Source organism: Doryrhamphus excisus, chromosome 10 (genome assembly GCF_030265055.1).
Source record: "Doryrhamphus excisus isolate RoL2022-K1 chromosome 10, RoL_Dexc_1.0, whole genome shotgun sequence".
In the NCBI taxonomy this organism is placed as follows: domain Eukaryota; kingdom Metazoa; phylum Chordata; class Actinopteri; order Syngnathiformes; family Syngnathidae; genus Doryrhamphus; species Doryrhamphus excisus.
The window spans coordinates 4,359,350-4,382,296 of record NC_080475.1 but is presented as its reverse complement, the minus strand read 5'-3'; the positions used below and the strand labels follow the sequence as shown (position 1 = coordinate 4,382,296).

The 22,947-nt window shown below is 41.0% G+C and overlaps 2 protein-coding genes across 5 annotated transcripts in view; both read left to right on the top strand.

Moving 5' to 3' along the window:
• The window catches only part of mindy3 (MINDY lysine 48 deubiquitinase 3), a 30,098-nt gene extending 10,051 nt beyond the window's left edge, over nucleotides 1-20,047 (top strand). For both annotated transcript variants that reach the window (XM_058085169.1, XM_058085170.1), the window contains exons 12-16: nucleotides 8,559-8,631; nucleotides 11,384-11,456; nucleotides 14,014-14,101; nucleotides 17,000-17,071; nucleotides 19,372-20,047. In XM_058085169.1, coding sequence (XP_057941152.1) covers nucleotides 8,559-8,631; nucleotides 11,384-11,456; nucleotides 14,014-14,101; nucleotides 17,000-17,071; nucleotides 19,372-19,521 — 456 coding nt within the window. In that variant the 3' untranslated portion in view covers nucleotides 19,522-20,047. The remainder of the gene's footprint in view (nucleotides 1-8,558; nucleotides 8,632-11,383; nucleotides 11,457-14,013; nucleotides 14,102-16,999; nucleotides 17,072-19,371) is intronic.
• Nucleotides 20,048-21,593: 1,546 nt separating this feature from the next.
• itga8 (integrin, alpha 8) overlaps nucleotides 21,594-22,947 on the top strand; it is a 57,449-nt gene continuing 56,095 nt past the window's right edge. The window contains exons 1-2 of one of the 3 annotated variants that reach the window (XM_058085243.1): nucleotides 21,594-21,815; nucleotides 22,524-22,715. In XM_058085243.1, the coding sequence (XP_057941226.1) occupies nucleotides 22,525-22,715 (191 nt within the window). In that variant the 5' untranslated portion in view covers nucleotides 21,594-21,815; nucleotide 22,524. The other 2 variants (XM_058085242.1, XM_058085241.1) reach the window with 2 other exon arrangements.

Below are 22,947 nucleotides of genomic sequence, written 5' to 3'. Positions count from 1 at the left end.
ACGATGCCAGAGTTTCAGATAATGAGGTTTGCGCATTTGGAAGTGAGCCCTGAAAGAAGTTTGGGATGGCTCTGAATGCTCTGTTTCAGAGGGCGTTCCAACACTGGCGATGTGTGATGTCACAGATTGGCGGGCTTCCTTATATGGGTGTGCACTGTAGGCCAGATAAGCTTGATTGATTGATTGATTTGATACGAGGTTCAACTCCCTTTGCCAATGAAGCTGTCATTTGTCATTAGACATTTTAATCATTTTTTGTTTTCAAAAAAGTAATAAATAAATATAATAATAAAACAGCAAATAATAAAAACTTAAGAAACCACATATAGTTGGCGGGTAGACAAATTATTTTTTTCAGATTAAAATGAACAAAGCATTATTAGAGCCCTGTAGACATGACAAAACACGACTATAGTCACATTTATACTCTTTTTATTTACAACATATTGCGCAACTGCAGGGTCTTGAGACACATGCTAACTCGCAAACTAGAGAGCTAGCGACCTAAACGGTAGCCTTCAAGTTATTTCCTTTAAACTTAAATAGCCAAAAACTTACCACTTCCACACGGATAGGGAGGATAACTATTAACAGTTATTTAACCTTTAACATGAACGTTAATCAAACGTAATATTTTTTTCTGGGTACATGATGCCATACAGCATCCATATCAAACTTGCGCGGGCCGCACGAACATTAAACTTTCATATCAAGGCGGGGGCCTCAAACTAGTGTGTGGCCCGTAGCCCGCGTGTTTGAGACCCCTGATTTACAACATATTGCGCAACTGCAGGGTCTTGAGACACATGCTAACTCGCAAACAAGAGAGCTAGCGACCTAAACGGTAGCTTTCAAGTTGTTTCCTTTAAACTTAAATAGCCAAAAACTTACCACTTCCACACGGATAGGGAGGATGACGATTAACAGTTATTTAACCTTTAACGTGAACATTAATCAAACGTAATGTTTTTTTCTGGGTACATGATACCATACAGCATCCATATCAAACTTGCGCGGGCCGCACTAACATTAAACTTTCATATCACGGCGGGGGCCTCAAACTAGTGTCCTGCGGGCCACATGTTTGAGACCCCTGATTTACAACATATTGCGCAACTGCAGGGTCTTGAGACACATGCTAACTCGCAAACAAGAGAGCTAGCGACCTAAACGGTAGCCTTCAAGTTGTTTCCTTCAAACTTAAATAGCCAAAAACTTACCACTTCCACACGGATAGGGAGGATAACTATTAACAGTTATTTAACCTTTAACGTGAACATTAATCAAACGTAATAATTTTTTCTGGGTACATGATACCATACAGCATCCATATCAAACTTGCGCGGGCCGCATTAACATTAAACTTTCATATCAAGGCGGGGGGCCGCGTGTTTGAGACCCCTGTTTTACAATAAAAAATACATGCAAACACATACAGTGCTACTTCACAGGATGTGGAATGCCCCCCCTCCCCTACCCCCATCCGTACACTGAGGCCAACTCTGTTGTTTCAACTTCAATGAAACTGCCGCTCAGAAGTCGGAATCATCAGATTTCATCCCGTGCTAATTCAGATGCGCGTGTACGGCAATCTCGGTCCCCGAACGAGTAACATAATATATTGTTGTGTCTTGTGTGTTTTAAGCTGGTCCGTAGACTCGGACCGAATCAATTCTCCTTGCTTTTGTCAAGATGGCTGGCAATCATCTCCATCGCAACACCACATCCCATAATACGCCATTGATTAAAATCTCCGTTACATGCGTTGCTTGCTCTGATGACCCAACGGTCGTCATGCGTGTGCCGATCATTTACCGATTGCCTCAGCTCCCTTTAGCGGTTAGCGACATGTTCATACATGAATGTAGAGTCACACACTATTCTACACACATTCCACAGTGGAAGGGAACCTAATCCTGATTAGCGTTTGTGTGTACGTGCGCTTCAAGTGGATGACTTCCTGTGCGGGAACGTGATTCCAGAGTTCCCATCTGGATCCGTTTGTACTCTTGGAATACTTGCAATATATGCACATGCATGTTTACTGACGTAGAGCATTGACACTACGCTCTGCCACCCTTCACGTGCCTTTCTTGACGGTAAATCTGGTTTTAGATGTTACTGGAGGTACGCTACTATTTCCCACGGCTTAGTGGAACGAAATCTACACTAACTTGGCTTAATGTGGCTTTTAGCCCCAACATCCGATCCCTGCTTCTGATGTGTCAGTGGCTTCTTCGGTCTGCCATTGGGGACGGGGGTGTATTCCCTTGAGTTGTCGCCAGTGTGCAGCTATGGCTTTTTAGACCGTCTTCTTAATAGTATTAGTTTTTTAAAATCAAATCTACATCCACAAACACTATTTTTTTTTTATAATAATAATAATGTGTGTGCGCATGCGAGAAAGGGGCTGAGTGTTTGATACCTCACGTTCCGTAATTGCATCTGTTTTTAGAAGGTGAAGATGATGCATGACATATCTGTTCTGAATATGAAGCCTTTTTTTCCCATTGCTTGATTACCTTCTGAAATATTAATCCTGAATATGAGATGACTCTGAATATAAGACAACCCTTTTTAAAACACGATTCATCCTTTTGAGAGGAAAAAAGTATTAATAAATTCATTCATTTTCTACCGCTTATTCTCACAAGGATAAAAATATTAATCCTGAATATGATACGACTCTGAATATAAGACGACCCTTCTTTTTTAAAACACGATTCATCCTTTTGAGAGAAAAAATATATTAGTAAATTCATTAATTCGTTCATTTTCTACCGCTTATTCTCACAAGGATAAAAATATTAATCCTGAATATGAGACTATCCTGAATATAAGACGACCCTTCTTTTTTAAGACACGATTCATCCTTTTGAGAGAGAAAAAATATTAGTAAATTCATTAATTTTCTACCGCTTATTCTCACCAGGATAAAAATACTAATCCTGAATATGAGACGACTCCGAATATAAGACGACCCTTCTTCATCCTTTTGAGAGGAAAAAAGTATTAGTAAATTCATTTATTCATTCATTCATTTTCTACCGCTTATTCTCACAAGGATAAAAATATTAATCCTGAATATGAGACGACTCCGAATATAAGACGACCCTTCTTTTTTAAAACACGATTCATCCTTTTGAGAGGAAAAAAAGTATTAGTAAATTCATTAATTCATTCATTTTCTACCGCTTATCCTCACAAGGATAAAAATATTAATCCTGAATATGAGACAAATCTGAATATAAGACGACCCTTCTTTTTTAAAACACGATTCATCCTTTTGAGAGAAAAAAAGTGCTCGTAAATTCATTAATTCATTCATTTTCTACCGTTTATTCTCACGAGGGTTGCGGGGGTGCTGGAGCCTATCCCAGCTGTCTTCGTGCGAGAGGCGGGATACACACATATGGACTGGTGGCCAGCCAATCAATCACAGGGCACATATAGACAAACAACCATTCACACTCACATTCATACCTATGGACAATTTGGAGTCGCTAATTAACCTAGCATGTTTTTGGAATGTGGGATTAAACCGGAGTACCCGGAGAAAACCCACACATGCATGGGGAGAACATGCAAACTCCACACAGAGACGGCCGAAGGTGGGCTCAAAAATAATATAAATATAACTTATATGGGCATGCCCAGACACAAGCTGTGTGCTCGTACAGTAAATGTAGTGAAACGACTGTAGCACCGCCTACCATAAATGATCAGAAGCTGAAGAAAACAATAGTCTCTTCTAAATTTCATGCCTTGAGGGAACCAAGTGGTGAAGGCAATGTAAAAGCACAAAGTAGCAACAGGGTGTACATGAACAGTCATTAATAATCTGTGACAGGTCAGACCAAAAGGGTATTGTAGAGGACTGAAAGGCTGCGTGAGTGCTGCATTATTAGTCTTCCCCCCCCTGTGTATTGGTCTCTGTTAGCGTAGAACCATTCTCCGTTCTCCCTGCTGTAGTGAGATACCGTGTCCTGAATCACCATAAGATACAAGTTAAGATCACCGACACCAAAAGCCACATAAATACCCACACATCAATCGAACAATAGAACAAGCCTTTTAGTCTTGTCGTGATCCTGTGTGGACCATAGCGGTTGACAAGACCTCGTCTTTGTTGTCCTGAAACGGATCCCTTCAGACTTGCTCCATAGCCACTCAATAGCTCTTTAGGCGGACCGGGGGCGGGGGAGTACCCCGAGTTGGACTTCCTGAAGTAGCGAAGATACGTCTGGAACAGTGGTGACAGAGGATGCGTTAAAAACAAAGTAGGAAGTACTCCCCAAATCTGAAGTACCTTTTTTTCTTGCAGGTAAACTGGTATTAGGAAAGTTGGTGGATTTAAGTCCAGGGATTGCCCGAATACTTTGCTTGTTTAAGAATCCTAAATATGGAATGTGTTTTTTGTTTTTTTTGCAGTACTTGTTAGAATGAATATTTCCACTCAATGAACCGTGGCTTTCCAGTGTTGACAGCACTCATGCAGCCCGAGGCCATGCTAGTCAGCAAGACATCGTGGGTGCCAGTTATTTAGTCAATAATGCTTGTGTGTTGACTTATAAACAGTAGATAAGAAACCTGTACTAGTATAGTTAAGTGTCATTTCTATAGTATTTGAGTACCGTATTTTCTGGACTATAAGTTGCACAAGGCAAAAGATGCATCATTAGGTAGAAAAAAACATACATAAGTCGCTCCGGAGTATAAGTCACACAAGGCCAAAATTGCATAATTAGGTAGAAAAAAAACATACATAAGTCGCTCCGAAGTATAAGTCACACAAGGCCAAATATGCATAATTAGGTAGAAAAAAACATACATAAGTCGCTCCGGAGTATAAGTCGCACAAGGCCAAAAATGCATAATTGGGTAGAAAAAAAAACATACATAAGTCGCTCCGGAGTATAAGTCGCACAAGGCCAAAAATGCATCATTAGGTAGAAAAAAACATACATAAGTTGGAGTATAAGTCGCACAAGGCTAAAAATGCATAATTGGGTAGAAAAAAACATACATAAGTCGCTACGGAGTATAAGTCACACAAGGCCAAAAATGCATCATTAGGTAGAAAAAAAAACATACATAAGTGGCTCCAGAGTATAAGTCGCACAAGGCCAAAAATGCATCATTAGGTAGAAAAAAACATACATAAGTTGGAGTATAAGTCGCACAAGGCCAAAAATGCATAATTAGGTAGAAAAAAACATACATAAGTCACTCCGGAGTATAAGTCACACAAGGCCAAAAATGCATAATTAGGTAGAAAAAACCCCATACATAAGTCGCTCCGGAGTACAAGTCGCACAAGGCCAAAAATGCATAAATAGGTCGAAAAAACCCCATACATAAGTCGCTCCGAAGTATAAGTCGCACAAGGCCAAAAATGCATAATTAGGTAGAAGAAAAACATACATAAGTCGCTCCGGAGTTAGAATATGAGGATTCTCTTGTCAAGCAAACAAATGTTTGTAAGACACAGACTGGATAATTACACTATGACTCAGACACAAACGCTCACAATAACGGAATGGCACCATTAGAGTAGACGCACACACACACACACACACACACACACATCTTCCCTGTGGAGTATGTTTGCTCCATGTCTCCCAACTCAGCAGCATCTTCCTCGGGCCTCTAATAAAACACACATCAAAGACGTCCAAGCAGACCTGTCATCACAAACACACAAAGTCACGTCATGTTGGCTGCTGTTATTTAACCTCATGTGCATGTTATGAGTCATTGTGTTCATTACCCTTGTACCCGGTAATAGCACTTATTGAACGTCTGTAATGGTATATTTCAGTTGATGACGCCTTGTCAGGTTGCGGTTGTTTATTAGAAGACAATAAACTGCAGCTGAACTTCCTTTGACGATGTTTATTGGACTTTTGGGGCCACATGAAAACCATTAGGGGTCTCATCACCTTTGCAGAGATACATACTGGATCAACATTGAATGCATCAGGATAATCAGTGTGACAAGAAACATTCTTTCCTGTTCGACCCGTAACTAGAAATACATTTCTCATGATGATATTCCCTTGCAAGTGTAGAAACAGCACATTTAAGTAATGACAAATCTAACAGCAGATTTATGGAGCCTGTAATGTTAACAAATCAGTACGTGGCAAATAGTACGTGTGACAGATCACCGCGTCCACTGCTGTGTTTTCTTTGTATGTGAAGCAAAAGGCAGCTGGGAGTCATCGCACTCCCAGCCGTCCACATTCCCCCACCTTCCCGAATGAGCAGTTGTAATAAGTGTACACTGAAACCTTATATGAGCCTGCTCGAATCGTGTTTTGCTTTAATGAAGGCCAAGTACAGCGGAGATGAGCAATGTTCATTTGCGCAGTAATAACATTGTGTGTTAGTGCAGTTTTTGTCACGAGACGACTACTTTGATCAGACCACTTCCTCCCTCATAAGGAGGAACACTTTGCTAGAGTGTGTGCAATCATAGGAAGATAAATATTCAAATGTTTTCATATATTCCTTTGTGTTTACTAACACCGCTACACACAATATGGTGAAAATGTGTTGTGTTGTTGTGACAAATCCACTGGATGCGGCTTGCCCTCGGTGGGCCGCTTCTCACTGTGGAACCATGTACTGTAAATGTACAGTCGCCTCAAAAAAAACAAAAAAAAAAACACAATGTACAACAAATAACATTAGTAAGGTAAACTGTCCATCACTCAAATCAGTTTTTCATTCATTTTCTACCGCTTATCCTCACAAGGGTCGCGGGGGTGCTGGAGCCTATTCCGGCAGTCTTCGGGCGAGAGGCAGGATACACCCTGGACTGGTGGTGGCTAGCCAATCACAGGGCACAGACAGACAAACAACCATTCACACTCACATTCATACCTATGGACAATTAACCTAGCATGTTTTGGGAACGCTCCTGTTAAAACACTGTAGCAGGGTTTTGTTTTTGTCTTTTGGTTATGTTGATTATGTAAGAAGCCATTTTCTTTAATTACATCTTTGAGTCTTTTGAGTGTAATCTATAGGAAATACACTACCGCTCAAAATTTTGGGATCACTTAGAAAAAATGTTTGGCCAGTCTGAGATGCGGCTTTTTCTTGGCAATCCTGCCCTGAAGTCCAGCATCCTGAAGTCGCCGCTTCACGGCTACTATTTAGTGCAGCTGCCAGGTGACGGACGACCTGTGAGGCGTCTTTATCTTAAAATACACACTCTCAGATATGTGTCTTCTTGCACAGTTGTGCAGCGTTTTTCTGTCCTTGTTAGACCCAGTTTGTGCTGCTCTCTGAAGGGAGTAGTTAACAGCATGGTAAGAGATTTTTTTTTTAGATGGGTTCCAAACTATGAAACTCTCTCCCCTCCCAAGTAAAAAAAGGCCCCCAACATCGAAAGCTTTAAGTCTCGTCTTAAAACCCACTTTTATTCTCTGGCTTTTAACTCGGAGTGAGTCGTATGGTCCTGTGTCTTTTAGTTCTTTTTTTTTATTTTTTATATTTTTATTGCTATTTTATTTCTTAAATTATTTTTTTAGTTTCGGATTAAATTCAATTTGTACCTTTTATTTATTGTATTTTGTTTTTAATTTTTATTTCACTAGTCTATGCAGCACTTTGTTTCCAAAAATGTGCTATATAAATAAAGTGGATTGGATTGGATTGGATTTTCTAATTAGCCTTATAAAATGATAAATTTGGTTTAGCAGCCATACCAGGAGATTGATGCAGAGGACTGACACTTGTTGATAGTAGGCCTTTATGCAAAAATGTACATAGTTCTTTGAAAATCATCTGATTTAATTTTGTGAAATGGAAAAAAAATAGTTTGTGAAATGCATGAAAATGTGTTTTTCTTTGGAAAACAAAGACATTTGCAAGTGATCCTAAACTTTTGCGCATATGTCTGACTGACCAACTTTCATTGATGTGTTGTTGGAGTGATTGTCATGCTGACAGGCAGAATTCCTGTTTAGCTCCAGTGGTCTTTGAGCCAAAATCGACTTTATTTGGAACTATCCATTCCCTCCCGTCTTAGGATTTATGGTGCTTTTGAGTCCAAAATCTGACTTAAAACAGGTCTCCGTTGCGGTTAGTTGTTGATATCCTAAAGAAAATATCATGAATAAATATCCAAAGATTATGAGTCCGGTGTTTACTTGAATCTAATCTCATCGCAGTGAAATTCACCCAAAAAAAAAATACAGTTTGGAGTTTCTCATGAATCGTGTTTATGTGCCGAGCTTGATTACCTGATTGTGTGTGTTTGCAGTAAAAACAAGTCAGCAGTCTTTATCAGAAAATCAGTTAATAGCTCGGCCCACTCCAGCGATTATGCTGGCCCCTTGCATAGCCGTACACCCACACATGGTACACACACACACACACAGTGTTTCTACAGGTTGTTGGTTAAATCACCAGACACTCAACATCCAATTTATTACTTCCCACTATTTCTCTAGCTGCAAATCAGAGCCACTTTTTAGGTCATTATTCGTGTCGACCATTGTGTCTTCCCATTGTTTCCATTGTCAGTATGTTGTTCCTGCCTACAGGAGATGTCCCTGGTCGGTGAAGAGTGTCCAGCGGAGCAGGCAAGGAGGGTCTTCCAGTCATTTGATCCCGAAGGTAATCCGTTCGTATTTGTCACCGGGACATTATTTAACCAACACAGCCATTTCTCCTCTGCGGTGGAAGTCATACTTGAACAAGCGCCCGCTTCTCTTGTTCCCTGCTCTCACGACAATATTTTCTTCTCCAGCAACCAGAACGACTTTTCTGTCTCATCTCATCTCCAGTGTTGTTGTTTAGCTTGGTGAGCTCAGCTCGTCTTACAGCTGAGTCAACCATCAACCGCTCCTTTCGTCGTTTCCTCCTTGTCCCGTGCAGGTCACCGGGGGAAAGTGAACGAAAAAGTGATGCAATAATGAAACGAAACAACCTTTTAGAAATGGAGACTCGTTGTCTAAAATGAGTTTAAAGTAAATGATGATGCAGTTCAAGTTAGTTCCTCTGCGGTGAAGAGGGAGGAAAAGATGCAATTCCTCTGACTGTCCGCAAACCTCAAACCAAAGTAGCACATCATTCCAATGGGTTAATCGGAATATGCGAGGAGCTTGAATACATGGACATTTTTGTTAACATTTCATAATATGTGTGAATGCTAAGTATAATGCTAAGTATAATGCCAAATATAATGCCTATATATATAATACGACACATTTAACTGTCATTATTATTCATTTTACAACAAATAACATTAGTAAGGTAAACTGTCCATCACTCAAATCAGTTTTTCATTCTTTTTCTACCGCTTATCCTCACAAGGGTCGCAGGGAGTGCTGGAGCCTATCCCAGCTGTCTTCCGGCAAGGGGCAAATGGACTGGTGGCCATCCAATCACAGGGCACATATAGACAAACAACCATTCACACTCACTTTCACACATAAAAAGTCTCCTCCCATTCCATGTGGAAGTGGTCAATTTTTGCCGTCTTAAATTTAGGTGAGGCGGCACGGTGGTCTAGTGGTTAGTGCGCAGACCTCACAGCTAGTAGACCAGGGTTCAATTCCACCCTAGGCCATCTCTGTGTGGAGTTTGCATGTTCTCCCCGTGCATGCGTGGGTTTTTTTCCAGGTACTCCGGTTTCCTCCCCCACATTACAAAAACATGTTAGGTTAATTAGCGACTCCAAATTGTCCATAGGTATGAATGTGAGTGTGAATGGTTGTTTGTCTATATGTGCCCTGTGATTGCAAACTCCACACAGAGATGGCCCAGGGTGGAATGGAACCCTGGTCTCGTAGCTGTGACGTCTGCGCGCTAACCGCGCCACCAGACCGCCATGCCGCCTCACCTAAACTTAAGAAGGCAAAAATTTACCACTTCCACATGGAATGGGAGGAGACTTTTTTGTGTGAGAAAGTGAGTGTGAATGGTTGTTTGTCTATATGTGACAATCTGTGATTGGCTGGCCACCAGTCCAGGGTGTACCCCGCCTCTCGCCATGACGACAGCTGGGATAGGCTCCAGCACCCCCGCGACCCTCGTGAGGAAAAGTGGTAGAAAATGAATGAATGAATGATGTGGATGTTAGCATAATTTTGCACCGTACACAAAGCACACGTTCTCTTTTGGCCTACTCGCTATACACACACACACACACACACACTTTAGCCATGCTTCAGCTCACTTAAGTGCGGCGTTAACGTGCCGTAAATCTGACCGCATCACACACACACCGCGTCGGCATAGCGCCATGTGTTGAGAGGGTGGAAAAAAAAAACACACACACTATGCAATAACTCCTAGAAGACATGAGGATGTCGCCACACGTATAATAAATGACTGTTTGCGTGCGCCTACACTTGTCAGTGTGATTTAGTTGTTTGGGTGGGGAGGGGGGCGGGGGGGCAGTCAAAACACCGGGCATGCATCTAAACAAGAGCCCACACAGGCTCACGTGTGTCGAAAAGCACATTCATTCATTCATTTTCTAGAGTCGTGGGGGGGTGCTGGAGCCTATCACAGCTGTCTTTGGGCAAGAGGCAAGGTACAACCTGGACTGGTGGCCAGCCAATCACAGGGCACATATAGACAAACAACCATTCACACTCACATTCATACCTATGGACAATTTAGAGTCGCTAATTATCCTAGCATGTTTTTGGAATGTGGGAGGAAACCGGAGTACCCGGAGAAAACCCACGCATGCACGGGGAGAACCTGCAAACTCCACACAGAGATGGCTGAGGGTGGAATTGAACCCTGGTCTCCTAGCTGTGAGGTCTGCGCGCTAACCACACAACCGCCGTGCAGAATTAATATTCATTCATTCATTTTCTACCGCTTATCCTCACAAGGGTCTCAGGGGGTGCTGGAGCCTATCCCAGCTGTCTTCGGGCAAGAGGCAGGGTACACCCTGGACTGGTGGCCAGCCAATCACAGGGCACATATAGACAAACAACCATTCACACTCAACATTCATACCTATGGACAATTTGGAGTCGCTAATTAACCTAGCATGTTTTTGGAATGTGGGAGGAAACCGGCAAACATGCAAACTCCACACAGAGATAGCCGAGGGTGGGATTGAACTCGGGTCTCCTAGCTGTGAGGTCTGCGCGCTAACCACTCGACCGCCGTGCCGCCCTTTAAAAGCACATGTTAGCATTTAACTCGTCTCCTCTCAGGTAAAGCAATCATCATGTTCATGGAATGTAGGTCAGGAAGAAAGGTCAAAGGTGACTACGCATGTGTACGTGTGTTATTTTGACTTGTATCACGTGTTAATTCCCACACGGGATCGGCGAAGGTCTCCCTCTTGAGTATTTTTTTTTAGTCATGCGCATCCATCTCTCCTTGTGTGTCACCCACCCAGACAACGGCTTCATCGCAGACACGCTGCTGGAGGAAGTGATGAAAGCCCTTGGCCTTGTCTCGGAGCCTGAATAGTAAGTACTTGCATATCTTCAGATTTGTTTCTCCTGCTGCTTGTTTGCACCTGTGGATCCTCTAAGGTCCGCTACTCCAAAGTCACGGCCACGCCAGTTTGGACATCCAGCTCATGTTTCACTAGCAGGCTACTATAAACTACAGCGAGAGCCGGCTCATTGTGAAAAAGCATGAATACAAAGCAGAAATGTCAGAATCAGAGGGGGGGGACATTAACGACAGGAAGAAATGCAGCGAGAGAGGGAGGAAACACTTAAAAGCGTTGCTTCAAACAGAAGCACGTTTTCCAGTGAGGAGCAGTAAGCTCTGCGCTGGGACCACGGGCTTGGCCCAGTAACCGGACCACTGATTTGCTCTGCAGAACCCCAGATGGCCAACACATCACAGCATAACAGAGCACACCACAGGGGGTCTTCAGAAGGGGGGGACTTCTGGCTATTTCCATGCCACACAACATGCGTGTAACGGCCCCAAATCCGCCGTGTTTAACAATCCGCAGTTTCGGTGGTGCTGTTCTGGAAAAACACGGCTGGAGTATTCCTGTACTTAGCGTGACAGCTGCTAGCCACTTGTGATCAAATGGTCGATATTCTCAGCCATAACAAAATTCTACATGTCAATTTAGCCACGGCTGCTTTTCGAGTGGATCACTTATCTTCAGCCTCCAAAGCATGTGCAACCCTCACATTTCCGCAACCATTTTATTATATCTTCAAAGAGAAATAAGGCAGCAGTGAAACTTTATATACTTTAGAGTAGTCAGTGTAGAGCTTCTTTGGCAGTATATATTTAATATTGACTGAAAATCAACTCACGTTGTCGTCTTAGAAATAACACTAAATTCATCACGCAGCAGCTTAACATGATATATACAAACATGCACCAATATCAGTTTCAAAAGGGAGGTCAGTACTCAATATAACGGTCTGACTCGCGTTGTCGTCTTAGAAATAACACTAAATTCATCACACAGCAACTTAACACGAAGTATACAAACATGCACCAATATCAGTTTCAAAAGGGACGTCAGTACTCAATATAACAGTCTGACTCGCGTTGTCGTCTTAAAAAAATAACACTAAATTAATCACGCAGCAACTTAACACGAAGTATACAAACATGCACCAATATCAGTTTCAAAAGGGAGGTCAGTACTCAATGTAACAGTCTGACTCGCATTGTCGTCTTAGAAATAACACTAAATTCATCACGCAGCAACTTAACACGAAATATACAAACATGCGCCAATATCAGTTTCAAAAGGGAGGTCAGTACTCAATATAACAGTCTGACTCGCATTGTCGTCTTGGAAATAACACTAAATTCATCACGCAGCAACTTAACACGAAATATACAAACATGCGCCAATATCAGTTTCAAAAGGGACGTCAGTACTCAATATAACGGTCTGACTCGCGTTGTCGTCTTAAAAAAATAACACTAAATTCATCACGCAGCAACTTAACACGAAATATACAAACATGCACCAATATCAGTTTCAAAAGGGACACCCAATGAATGGCTCGGACGCAATACATTATGAGAACTTGAAACATTTAAGATAAAATTAGCTGCTTATACACTGGAATTGACGGTATATCTGTACTGCGATACAAGCTACAAGTTTTCATGTGGTCCATTTTGATCACTTTTGTTACCAAAAGGGGGTTCGCTGCCTTATAAGGGGGTATTGTGAACTGGTGCGCAATTTAAAGCTAAGGTTATGGACTGTTAACCTTCTTTTTATAGCTTTAAAGAGAGAAATTATTTAAGCCACTGTGGTAAATCTACATCACCATTGGCTTTCATGCAATTCATTTGTGAATTGGGTACGAGTTCAAGTTCCAAGTCGGGTGTCATACGGCTTGCAGAAAGCAGTTCGAGCAGAGTTATGACTCTTAGCCCTGATTTTTATTATGTTGTTTATCACAGCATACTAAAAATCATGCTTTAACTCGTCTCTATTTTGTATGCCCGTGTCTGTTTTTTTTACGGTTTTACGGTTTGCCGTGCTTTATTTAACATTAAACATCAGCATTGTGAGTCCATAGACGGTTAATTTTCATGTTCCTTTTCATTCTCTTGGCCGTCTGCAGCAGTTTCAAAGTCATCTTATTGGCCCGAATCTTATTGGTCATTTCTGTCTGCATCGGTGCCGATTAGCACGTAGCTATGAATGAGAAATCGACAAATTCCGCAACAAACATCAGCTGAGAATTGCATGTGTCGTACAATATCTCATACATTTTGCTTTTAAACAGCACATCATACACACACACACAAGTCAATGGTGTCTCCTTTCCTTTTTCTGCCTTAAAAGGGCAATCAAACTGTGTTTTTTTTCTTCCTGTAATAGTAATAATAATGCTGATCTAACACACAGGAATGTCTGGAGAGAGGTATATATTTAGTTGTACCACAGTCTTTCTGAAAACACGCAGGCGCTCACCAAAAACATGGCTTCACTCAAAGCTGACGTGATGTTTCCTTGTAACAATCTTACCCCCCTAACCCCCCCCCCAACCCCCGACCCCGCTCCTTCTTCTCTTCCAACAGTGTCCGTCTGGTCAGGCGCAAACTGGATCCAGAGGGCTTGGGTATCATTCTTCTGGGCCCGTTCCTCTTGGAGTTTTTTCCTAATCAGGTATGCATAGGTGGGCATGGGACAAAAAAAAAAAAAAAAGTGATCACATTAAGGTCACATGAGGATCGGTTTCCGAAGCCGAAGTGCTGTTTTAGCTAATCAAAGGGTTTTATGCCATAAGCATTCCTGCGGTGTCTCATGTGAAATCTATGCTTGTGTTCACAAATCATATGACGCTGCTTTCTAAAGGGCTTAGAATGAGCGCTTGAATTTTTTTTTTTTTTTTTTTTTATGAGGCAGCGAGATACACGGAACTGTGTTAAAGTGATCAGGGATTTAGGGACCTACCACAGGAACAGCTCAGAAAAAATTACGTCGCCATTAGCCAAGTGGGCGCGCACACAGACGCACGTGGGATTGGGCCGAGGGGGTTTGGGTTTCATATGAAGGTATATATATATATAAACCCGAGAAGCCGGACACGCTCTCAGACAACACACCCCTATCATCGTCCTTGCAGCCAAAGTCAGCATAAAAAAAACAAGGCAGGATTGGGTGCACACATTATGTGTTTTTTACGCACACTATAAAACTGGCAATTCAACTTATGTTGGTGTTCCCGGCATCACTCGGCAGGTGTTTTTTTTTGTTGTTTTTTTTGTTTTTTAATCAAAGTTCAGCAGCTGCAGTTTTGTTAAGATGCAAATATTGCCTGTTTTCATAGACTTCTTATGCATCAATTGTGTTTTGAGCTGAAAAATCTTAAGTAAGTTTAATCAAATAGAAATACTACAGCTTCGGCTTGGACATTATTTCAGACATGCGTACTGTGTTACATTATTGTTTCTCACATACACTTACAATATCTATATATATATATATATATATATATATATATATATATATATATATATATATATATATATATATATATATATATACACATATACACATATAACGCATTACTACGCATGTCTGAAAAGGATCATCGTCCTTGCAGCCAAAGTCAGCATAAAAAACAAGGCAGGATTGGGTCCGCACATTATGTGGTTTTTTACGCACACTATAAAACTGGCAATTCAAACTATGTTGGTGTTCCCGGCATCACTCGGCAGGTGTTTTTTTTTTTTTTAATCAAAGTTATGTTATGTTAAGATGCAAATATTGCCTGTTTTCATACACTTCTTATGCAATAATTGTGTTTTGAGCTGAAAAATCTTAAGTAAGTTTAATCAAATAGAAATACTACAGCTTCGACTTGGACATTGTTTCAGACATGCATACTATGTTACATTATTGTTTCTCACATACACTTACAATACAATACACTTATATATACATATACATAACACATTACTAGACATGTCTGAAAAGGATCATCGTCCTTGCAGCCAAAGTCAGCATAAAAAACAAGGCAGGATTGGGTCCGCACATTATGTGTTTTTTTACGCACACTATAAAACTGGCAATTCAAACTATGTTGGTGTTCCCGGCATCACTCGGCAGGTGTTTTTTTTTTTTTTTTTATCAAAGTTATGTTATGTTAAGATGCAAATATTGCCTGTTTTCATACACTTCTTATGCAATAATTGTGTTTTGAGCTGAAAAATCTTAAGTAAGTTTAATCAAATAGAAATACTACAGCTTCGACTTGGACATTGTTTCAGACATGCATACTATGTTACATTATTGTTTCTCACATACACTTACAATACAATACACTTATATATACATATACATAACACATTACTAGACATGTCTGAAAAGGATCATCGTCCTTGCAGCCAAAGTCAGCATAAAAACAAGGCAGGATTGGGTCCGCACATTATGTGTTTTTTTACGCACACTATAAAACTGGCAATTCAACTTATGTTGGTGTTCCCGGCATCACTCGGCAGGTGTTTTTTTTTTTTTTTTTTTATCAAAGTTATGTTATGTTAAGATGCAAATATTGCCTGTTTTCATACACTTCTTATGCATCAATTGTGTTTTGAGCTGACAAATCTTAAGTAAGTTTAATCAAATAGAAATATTACAGATTCGGCTTGGACATTGTTTCAGACATGCATACTATGTTACATTATTGTTTCTCACATACACTTACAATACAATACACTTATATATACATACACATAACACATTACTACACATGTCTGAAAAGGATCATCATCCTTGCAGCCAAAGTCATCATAAAAAACAAGGCAGGATTGGGTCCGAACATTATGTGTTTTTTACGCACACTATAAAACTGGCAATTCAAACTATGTTGGTGTTCCCGGCACATCACTCGGCAGGTGTTTTTTTTTTTTTTTTTTTTTTTTAAATCAAAGTTCAGCAGCTGCCGTTATGTTAAGATGCAAATATTGCCTGTTTTTCATAGACTTCTTATGCATCAATTGTGTTTTGAGCTGAAAAATCTTAAGTAAGTTTAATCAAATAGAAATATTACAGATTCGGCTTGGACATTATTTCAGACATATACACAATATCTATTTATATATATATATATATATATACATATACATATACATACATACACACAACACCTCATTACTACACATGTCTGAAAAGGAGCAGGAAGAAGCAAAGCTTATTTTTTCCACACATATAATCACAGAATCTTACATAAGACAAAACAACAAAAGAAAAGTGGGAACATCGGACACCCCAACAAAACCCCAGGACATCAACCCACCTGAGTGCACCCACCTAGCCCCTGAGTGCACCCACCTAGTGCCCATCACCCCAGCAGTCCCCCGCACACCCCGCTGCCCTCCAATAAGAAGCCATTTTGACAAATAAGTCTGTAACACAACCGAGTCTATGTCGACTGCCAGGATTTAATCTGTTTGGCTTTCTTGTCAAAAAATGTTCCACGTCTTGGTCTACGATTATGTTCTGGCCCCGAGACTCTTCCATCCAGCATGTTTTTCACTCTCTTCCCGACTTGTGTTCCAGGATTCAGGAATCCCGGACTCATTTCCCGTGTACCACTACAACGGGCTTAAGCAGTCCAACCACAACGAGAGGGTAAGATGGCCGTTCTGACATCTTCATCCATGCTTCATGTCTTTGTTTCCTTGTCCTTATTTATGCACACACACACACACACAAACACAACGGCCTTCCAGAATAAACAGTAGCTATCGCTAGCTTAATAGCCTACCCATCCACCCCAAAAAACTGTAGCTGTTTCTCAGCAGAGACATGAATGTCAACATCCAGGCTATGAAAAATGGCCACCGACAAGCCTATTAGTCTGGTTTAGTGTGACGGATGGCTGTCAGTGTACGAGTGCGTGTCCGCGTTCGAGCCCGGTACTCAGGAATATCACTTTCTGCAGCTGTCAGCGTTGATGAGTCTGTGAAATTACTTTTTTTTTTTTTTTTTTTTTTTTTTTTTTTTTTACTCGTAGGAGTGTACTACATACGTACAAAAATACATTATGTACATATAACTGCAAGCCAACCCAGATGACTATAACAGCTCCTGAAAGTATTTGAAAAAATATTCCCGCCCCTGCAGTCGGCCGAGTATGCGTATGTCTGCACGTGTGGGCGTGTTTGTGAAAGGTGTCTGCTGTAAAATAACATCTCCACTCCCAACTCTCAACCCAGACCACTTTAGTGCCTGGAGAGAGATTGATAACGCCCGACGCCTGTCGCCGGGGTCAAAAAGCAAATTAAATCACGGGTTATTGTTTCCCAGTGGGACACACACACATGTTGGATCCGTAGTTGTTTATACGCTACCGCACACACACACAGGTTTATTTTGTTCACCTTGTGTCACCCGTTTCACACGGGACTGGAAACTGCGTTTAATTAAGTTCTTGATATAATGTGTCAAAAATGTCAGAATGATGGAAATCATTTTTAACTGCACTAAATGTTTTGAATAGCGTTTTAACATCTTTTAACTGTCATACAAATGTAAAAAGATGCTAACCACAGATATATTATGACCTAAAATCATAAAAAAAACGCCCACTGTTGAGGTAAATGAGGTTGTATCGCATAGGTGAAAATAATAATGTGTTCCCTAGGGGACCTTAGACACGGGTGGACCGATGTGTGGACGACAGGAAGTGACGTTTTATGGCCCTAACAGTAGCACATGAGGCTGAAGGCAGCCAATTATTATTCATTCATTTTCTACCGCTTTTCCTCACAAGGGTCGCGGGGGTGCTGGAGCCTATCCCAGCTGTCTTTGAGACAAGAGGCGGGGTACACCCTGGACTGGTGGCCATGCAGCCAATCACAGGGCACATATAGACAAACAACCATTCACACTCACATTCACACAAAAAAAGTCTCCTCCCATTCCATGTGGAAGTGGTACATTTTTGCCTTCTTATGTTTAGGTGAAATAAATTTGGGGATAACTGGTTAGCATGGTGGTTGAGTGGTTATGGACAATTTGGTGTCGCTAATTAACCTAGCATGTTTTTTGGAATGTGGGAGGAAACCGGAATACCCGGAGAAAACCCACGCAAGCACGGGGAGAACATGCAAACTCCACACAGAGATGGCCAAGGGTGGAATCGAACCCTGGTCTCCTAGCTGCGAGGTCTGCGCGCTAACCACTTGTCCGCCGTGCAGCCTTTATTTTATTTTATTTTATTTTATTTTATTTTATTTTATTTTATTTTATTTTATTTTATTTTATTTTATTTTATTTTATTTTATTTTATTTTTATTTATTATTTATTATTTTTTAAATCATATTCAAGCAGATTGTATTTTTTTTACCTAAATGAAGCATTTCCAAGCATAAAAGCGACTAAATGAAGTCACAAAATAAACTAAAATACAAATACAAGGCAAAAGAAGCATTGTGAATATAGTATTCTACATTGACCACTAGGTGTCACTATTTTCCCAGTGAGACGAGCAGCAGATGTGATTTATTGCATGTTTAAATATGTACCATTAATGGAATAAGTATATATTTTTATATATGTGGTCACACAGCTAGGAGACCCGTGTTCAATTCCACCCTCGGCCACCTCTGTGTGGAGTTTGCATGTTCTCCCCGTGCATGTGTGGGTTTTCTCCGGGTACTCCGGTTTCCTCCCACATTCCAAAAACATGCTAGGTTAATTAGCGACTCCAAATTGTCCATAGGTATGAATGTGAGTGTGAATGGTTGTTTGTCTATATGTGCCCTGTGATTGGCTGGCCACCAGTCCAGGGTTTTGAGCACAACCTCTGGGTACATTGTAGTCAAACTGTGCTTGTATCTACCACCCTCCTACCATCTTTTGTATCAGTGGGGTTACACACACGCCCACTTTGTAGTGACGTACTGCTGTGTTTTTTTTTTTTTAGGTGGAGTACGTGGAAGGGACCGCTTTGGTGCTAGGGTTTGAAGACCCAATGGTTCGAACCGACGACACTCCAGTCAAGCGCTGCCTGCAGACCAAGTGGCCATACATTGAGCTGCTGTGGACCACCGAGCGCTCACCGTCACTCAACTAGTCTTGTTTGAGCAACCTGCGGACCACTACTGCCTCCATTTCACATAAACACACACACACACACTTGCACGCAATATCCACTCTAGGAAGCTTACACAGACCGGGACCACAACTACACACAAAACTGATGAACTCACTTTTCCAATTATGCGATTGTCTGATCAGCACGGCTTAACCATTTCCTACACAGTATCTTTATGATAATGTTGACATTTTACAAAGAAAATCAGTGTGTCACGCAATCACATGCCGGAGCATATGTAGAGCCGGCGTCACAACTCTACGACTGTTTGAAGGACTGGGAAGAAAAAAAAAAAAAAAAAAACTACCAAAGCCTTCCACGTGAGAACACACTCTTTCACTCAATGCTAAAAGTTTACAATGTTAGGACCAACACAGCCACAGAATGTGGAGAGGAAGAGTGCAGACTGATTTCGGTACCTCATGCACCTCATTAGGAAGTTGGCCGAGCAATCATGTATTTATTATTAACACGCTGGAATAAACACGTTTTTTTTTTTTTTTTTTTGACATCCTTCCACTTTATTGTTTAAATGTGGTGTCCTCCTGGGGGCCGGCGTCAGGAAACGTCCAGGTCCATCTGCATCTCTTCAACGTGGACACGTTAGCTGTCTGCACAGCCTCGTGAAGTAAATAGATGGCTACATGTCTGATAAAAATGGTGCGAGGTGATATGTTCTCACTTAGTGCACTTAGTGGAATATTTCTGTATGTACTTTTATATACTTCACCTTTAGTATGCTAAAACTATACCAAAATGTTACAATTTTCCCTTTTCAATGTGGCCACAAATGGTCCCTGTACCAATTTTTGTTCGAAAACTACTTTTTTCAGAGACACAATTCAATTATGTAGTTGATAAAAATAGAAATAATTGTATCTGCAAGAAATGGCCCATAATAGTCTCATATTGACCTATTCATATTGATCTTGTAAATACTACATTGCTAATCTGAACAACCGAGAGAATGAGTTTGTGTCCCTGCAACTTTGCAAACAATGCAATCTTATTACTGTAATTTCTTCTCTGCGGAAGGCACCTGCATACAAGGCATGCCCACAAAATTTTAAAGTGTTTGTTACCTCGATCATGGAACAAATTTTAATATTAGCCACAACTGATTGTAAAATACTGTTTTTAAATGAATCTTTTAAAGGGAAAAAATTCAAACCTACATGACCCTAATGATTGTCCCATAAAGCTAATAACTGGTTGGGCCACACATAGCAACAACTGCAATCAAGCATTTGTGATAACTTGCAATGAGTCTTTTACAGCGCTGTGGAGGAATGTTGGCCCACTCACGGACAGACTGCAGAATTCATGGTTTTCCAGGTCGTGAAGCAGCAAAACAGACCACAGACCATCACACTACCTCCACCGTATTTTACTGGTGGTATGATGGTCTTTTTCTGAAATGCGGCATTATGTTTACGCCACATGTAATGGGGCACATACTGTACCTTCCAAAACGTTCAGAGTATTTTCGCAAAGGTCTTAAGGGATCATTAAGATGTTCTCTGGTAAAACTTAGATGGGCCTTAATGTCCTTTTTGTGGTGTGCGTGAGCTGGAAAGTGCTTGTCACTGCCATCCTTCCATAGAAGGAAAAGGCCAGTTTTAGCAGCTAGTTGCATGCAATATATTTTTATGCTCTGCTGAATTAATGAATTTCACTAGCAAAATGGTTTTAAAAAAAAACCTGCATGTCAGGTTAATTGGCACCTCTTAATAGTCCATAGGTATGAATGGTGATTGTGAATGGTGTGAACGTTGAATACTAATAGTATTCTACATTGCAGCCACTAGGTGTCACTAGTAACATTGCTTTATGGTTGAATACTGCCTTTAATTAGTCAAAAATATAAGCAAATTTGATCATTTTTACCTTAATTAAGCATTAAATTATTCATAAAAATGTCTAAAATGAACTAAAATACAAATGTAAGACATTCAGTAAACGCATCGTAATCTTTTTTACATCTATTACAATCTATTTACATTTCTCACTATGTCTGTAACAAGCTAGCCGGCTAGCTTGGCATCATTGCACCTCGTGAGTACCCGGAAGTACCAGAAAACCGGCGATAACTCCCAATGCTCTCATGGGAGCGTCTCTCTTTTTTAATCTTATTATCTCGTTACCAGTCTAAAAGTGACTATAGTGCGCTCTAATGATATTATGAAGCCCAATTAGACGTGAATATGCTAGCTAGTCGGCTAGCTTGTCGTCATTGCAGCGCGTGACCACCCGGAAGTACCTGGAAACCAGAGGTAACTCTCCACAAATGCTGTCATGGGAGTGTCTCTCGTTTTTTGTCTTATTTTCTCTTTACCAGTCTAAAAGTGATTATCTAATGATATTATAAAGCCCATTTAGACGTAAATACGCTAGCTAGCCGGCTAGCTTGTCATCATTGCAGCACCTGACTACCCGGAAGTACCTGGAAACCAGCGGTAACTCTCCACAAATGCTGTCATGGGGGCGTCTCTCGTTTTTTGTCTTATTTTCTCGTTAACAGTCTAAAAGTGACTATAAAGCGCTCTAATGGTATTATAAAGTATAATTAGACGTAAATAGACTGAAAACCGTTGTCTGTTTGTGTTAGAGCAACGTGTAAAATATTAAATGTGTGTATTGTAGAGCGGAAAATGCACCTTAAAAGGAGCGGTGACGCACAGTTGCGCGCTCAGATGTGGTTTTTGCCTTGTAATGACTGGGTGAGGGGGGTAAGGGGGGTAAAGTTTTGTGCAGAGGGCGGGGGACGGACTCAACTCGGAGAGGGGTCTGAGCACCAGATCTGCTGCTGGCTTCGAGGGTGTCAGAAGAGAAGGAGGTAAAAGCAGATCCGGGGGAGGAGGAGCGCGGTGATCCATACTGACTCCAACCGGCACTTGAAGCTCACCTGCATAAGGAGCGACCCTCCCCACTCAGCATCTTCAAGTTTGCTTTTAAAGTAGGAATTGTTGAGTTTTCCACAGGATGGAGCGTGGACGGGACGCGGGCTCGTTTGTTCTCCGGGTGTTCTTCTCGCTGCTTTGGTGGTGCGGCGCGCCGAGTGGAGTGTGGAGCTTCAACCTTTACGCACAGCATCCCACGGTGTACAGAGGACCCAGTGGGAGTTATTTCGGTTACTCGGTGGACTTCTACCAGGCTACCGCCAACAGCAACACGTGAGTGACAAGTTTGTTCCCTTGGACACAACATTAGGTACACTTGCATGCACAATACAATGGGCTCCAAAGCAAAATTATTCATTCATCTTGTATAAGTTCACTGCATCAATACATAATAATGAGAAAACATAAAATATAATACAATAGAATTAGATATAGTACACAATATATATTTTAATCTTTGCATACAGTGTCAATATGCAAGTAAATATAGATATTTTAGTTTATG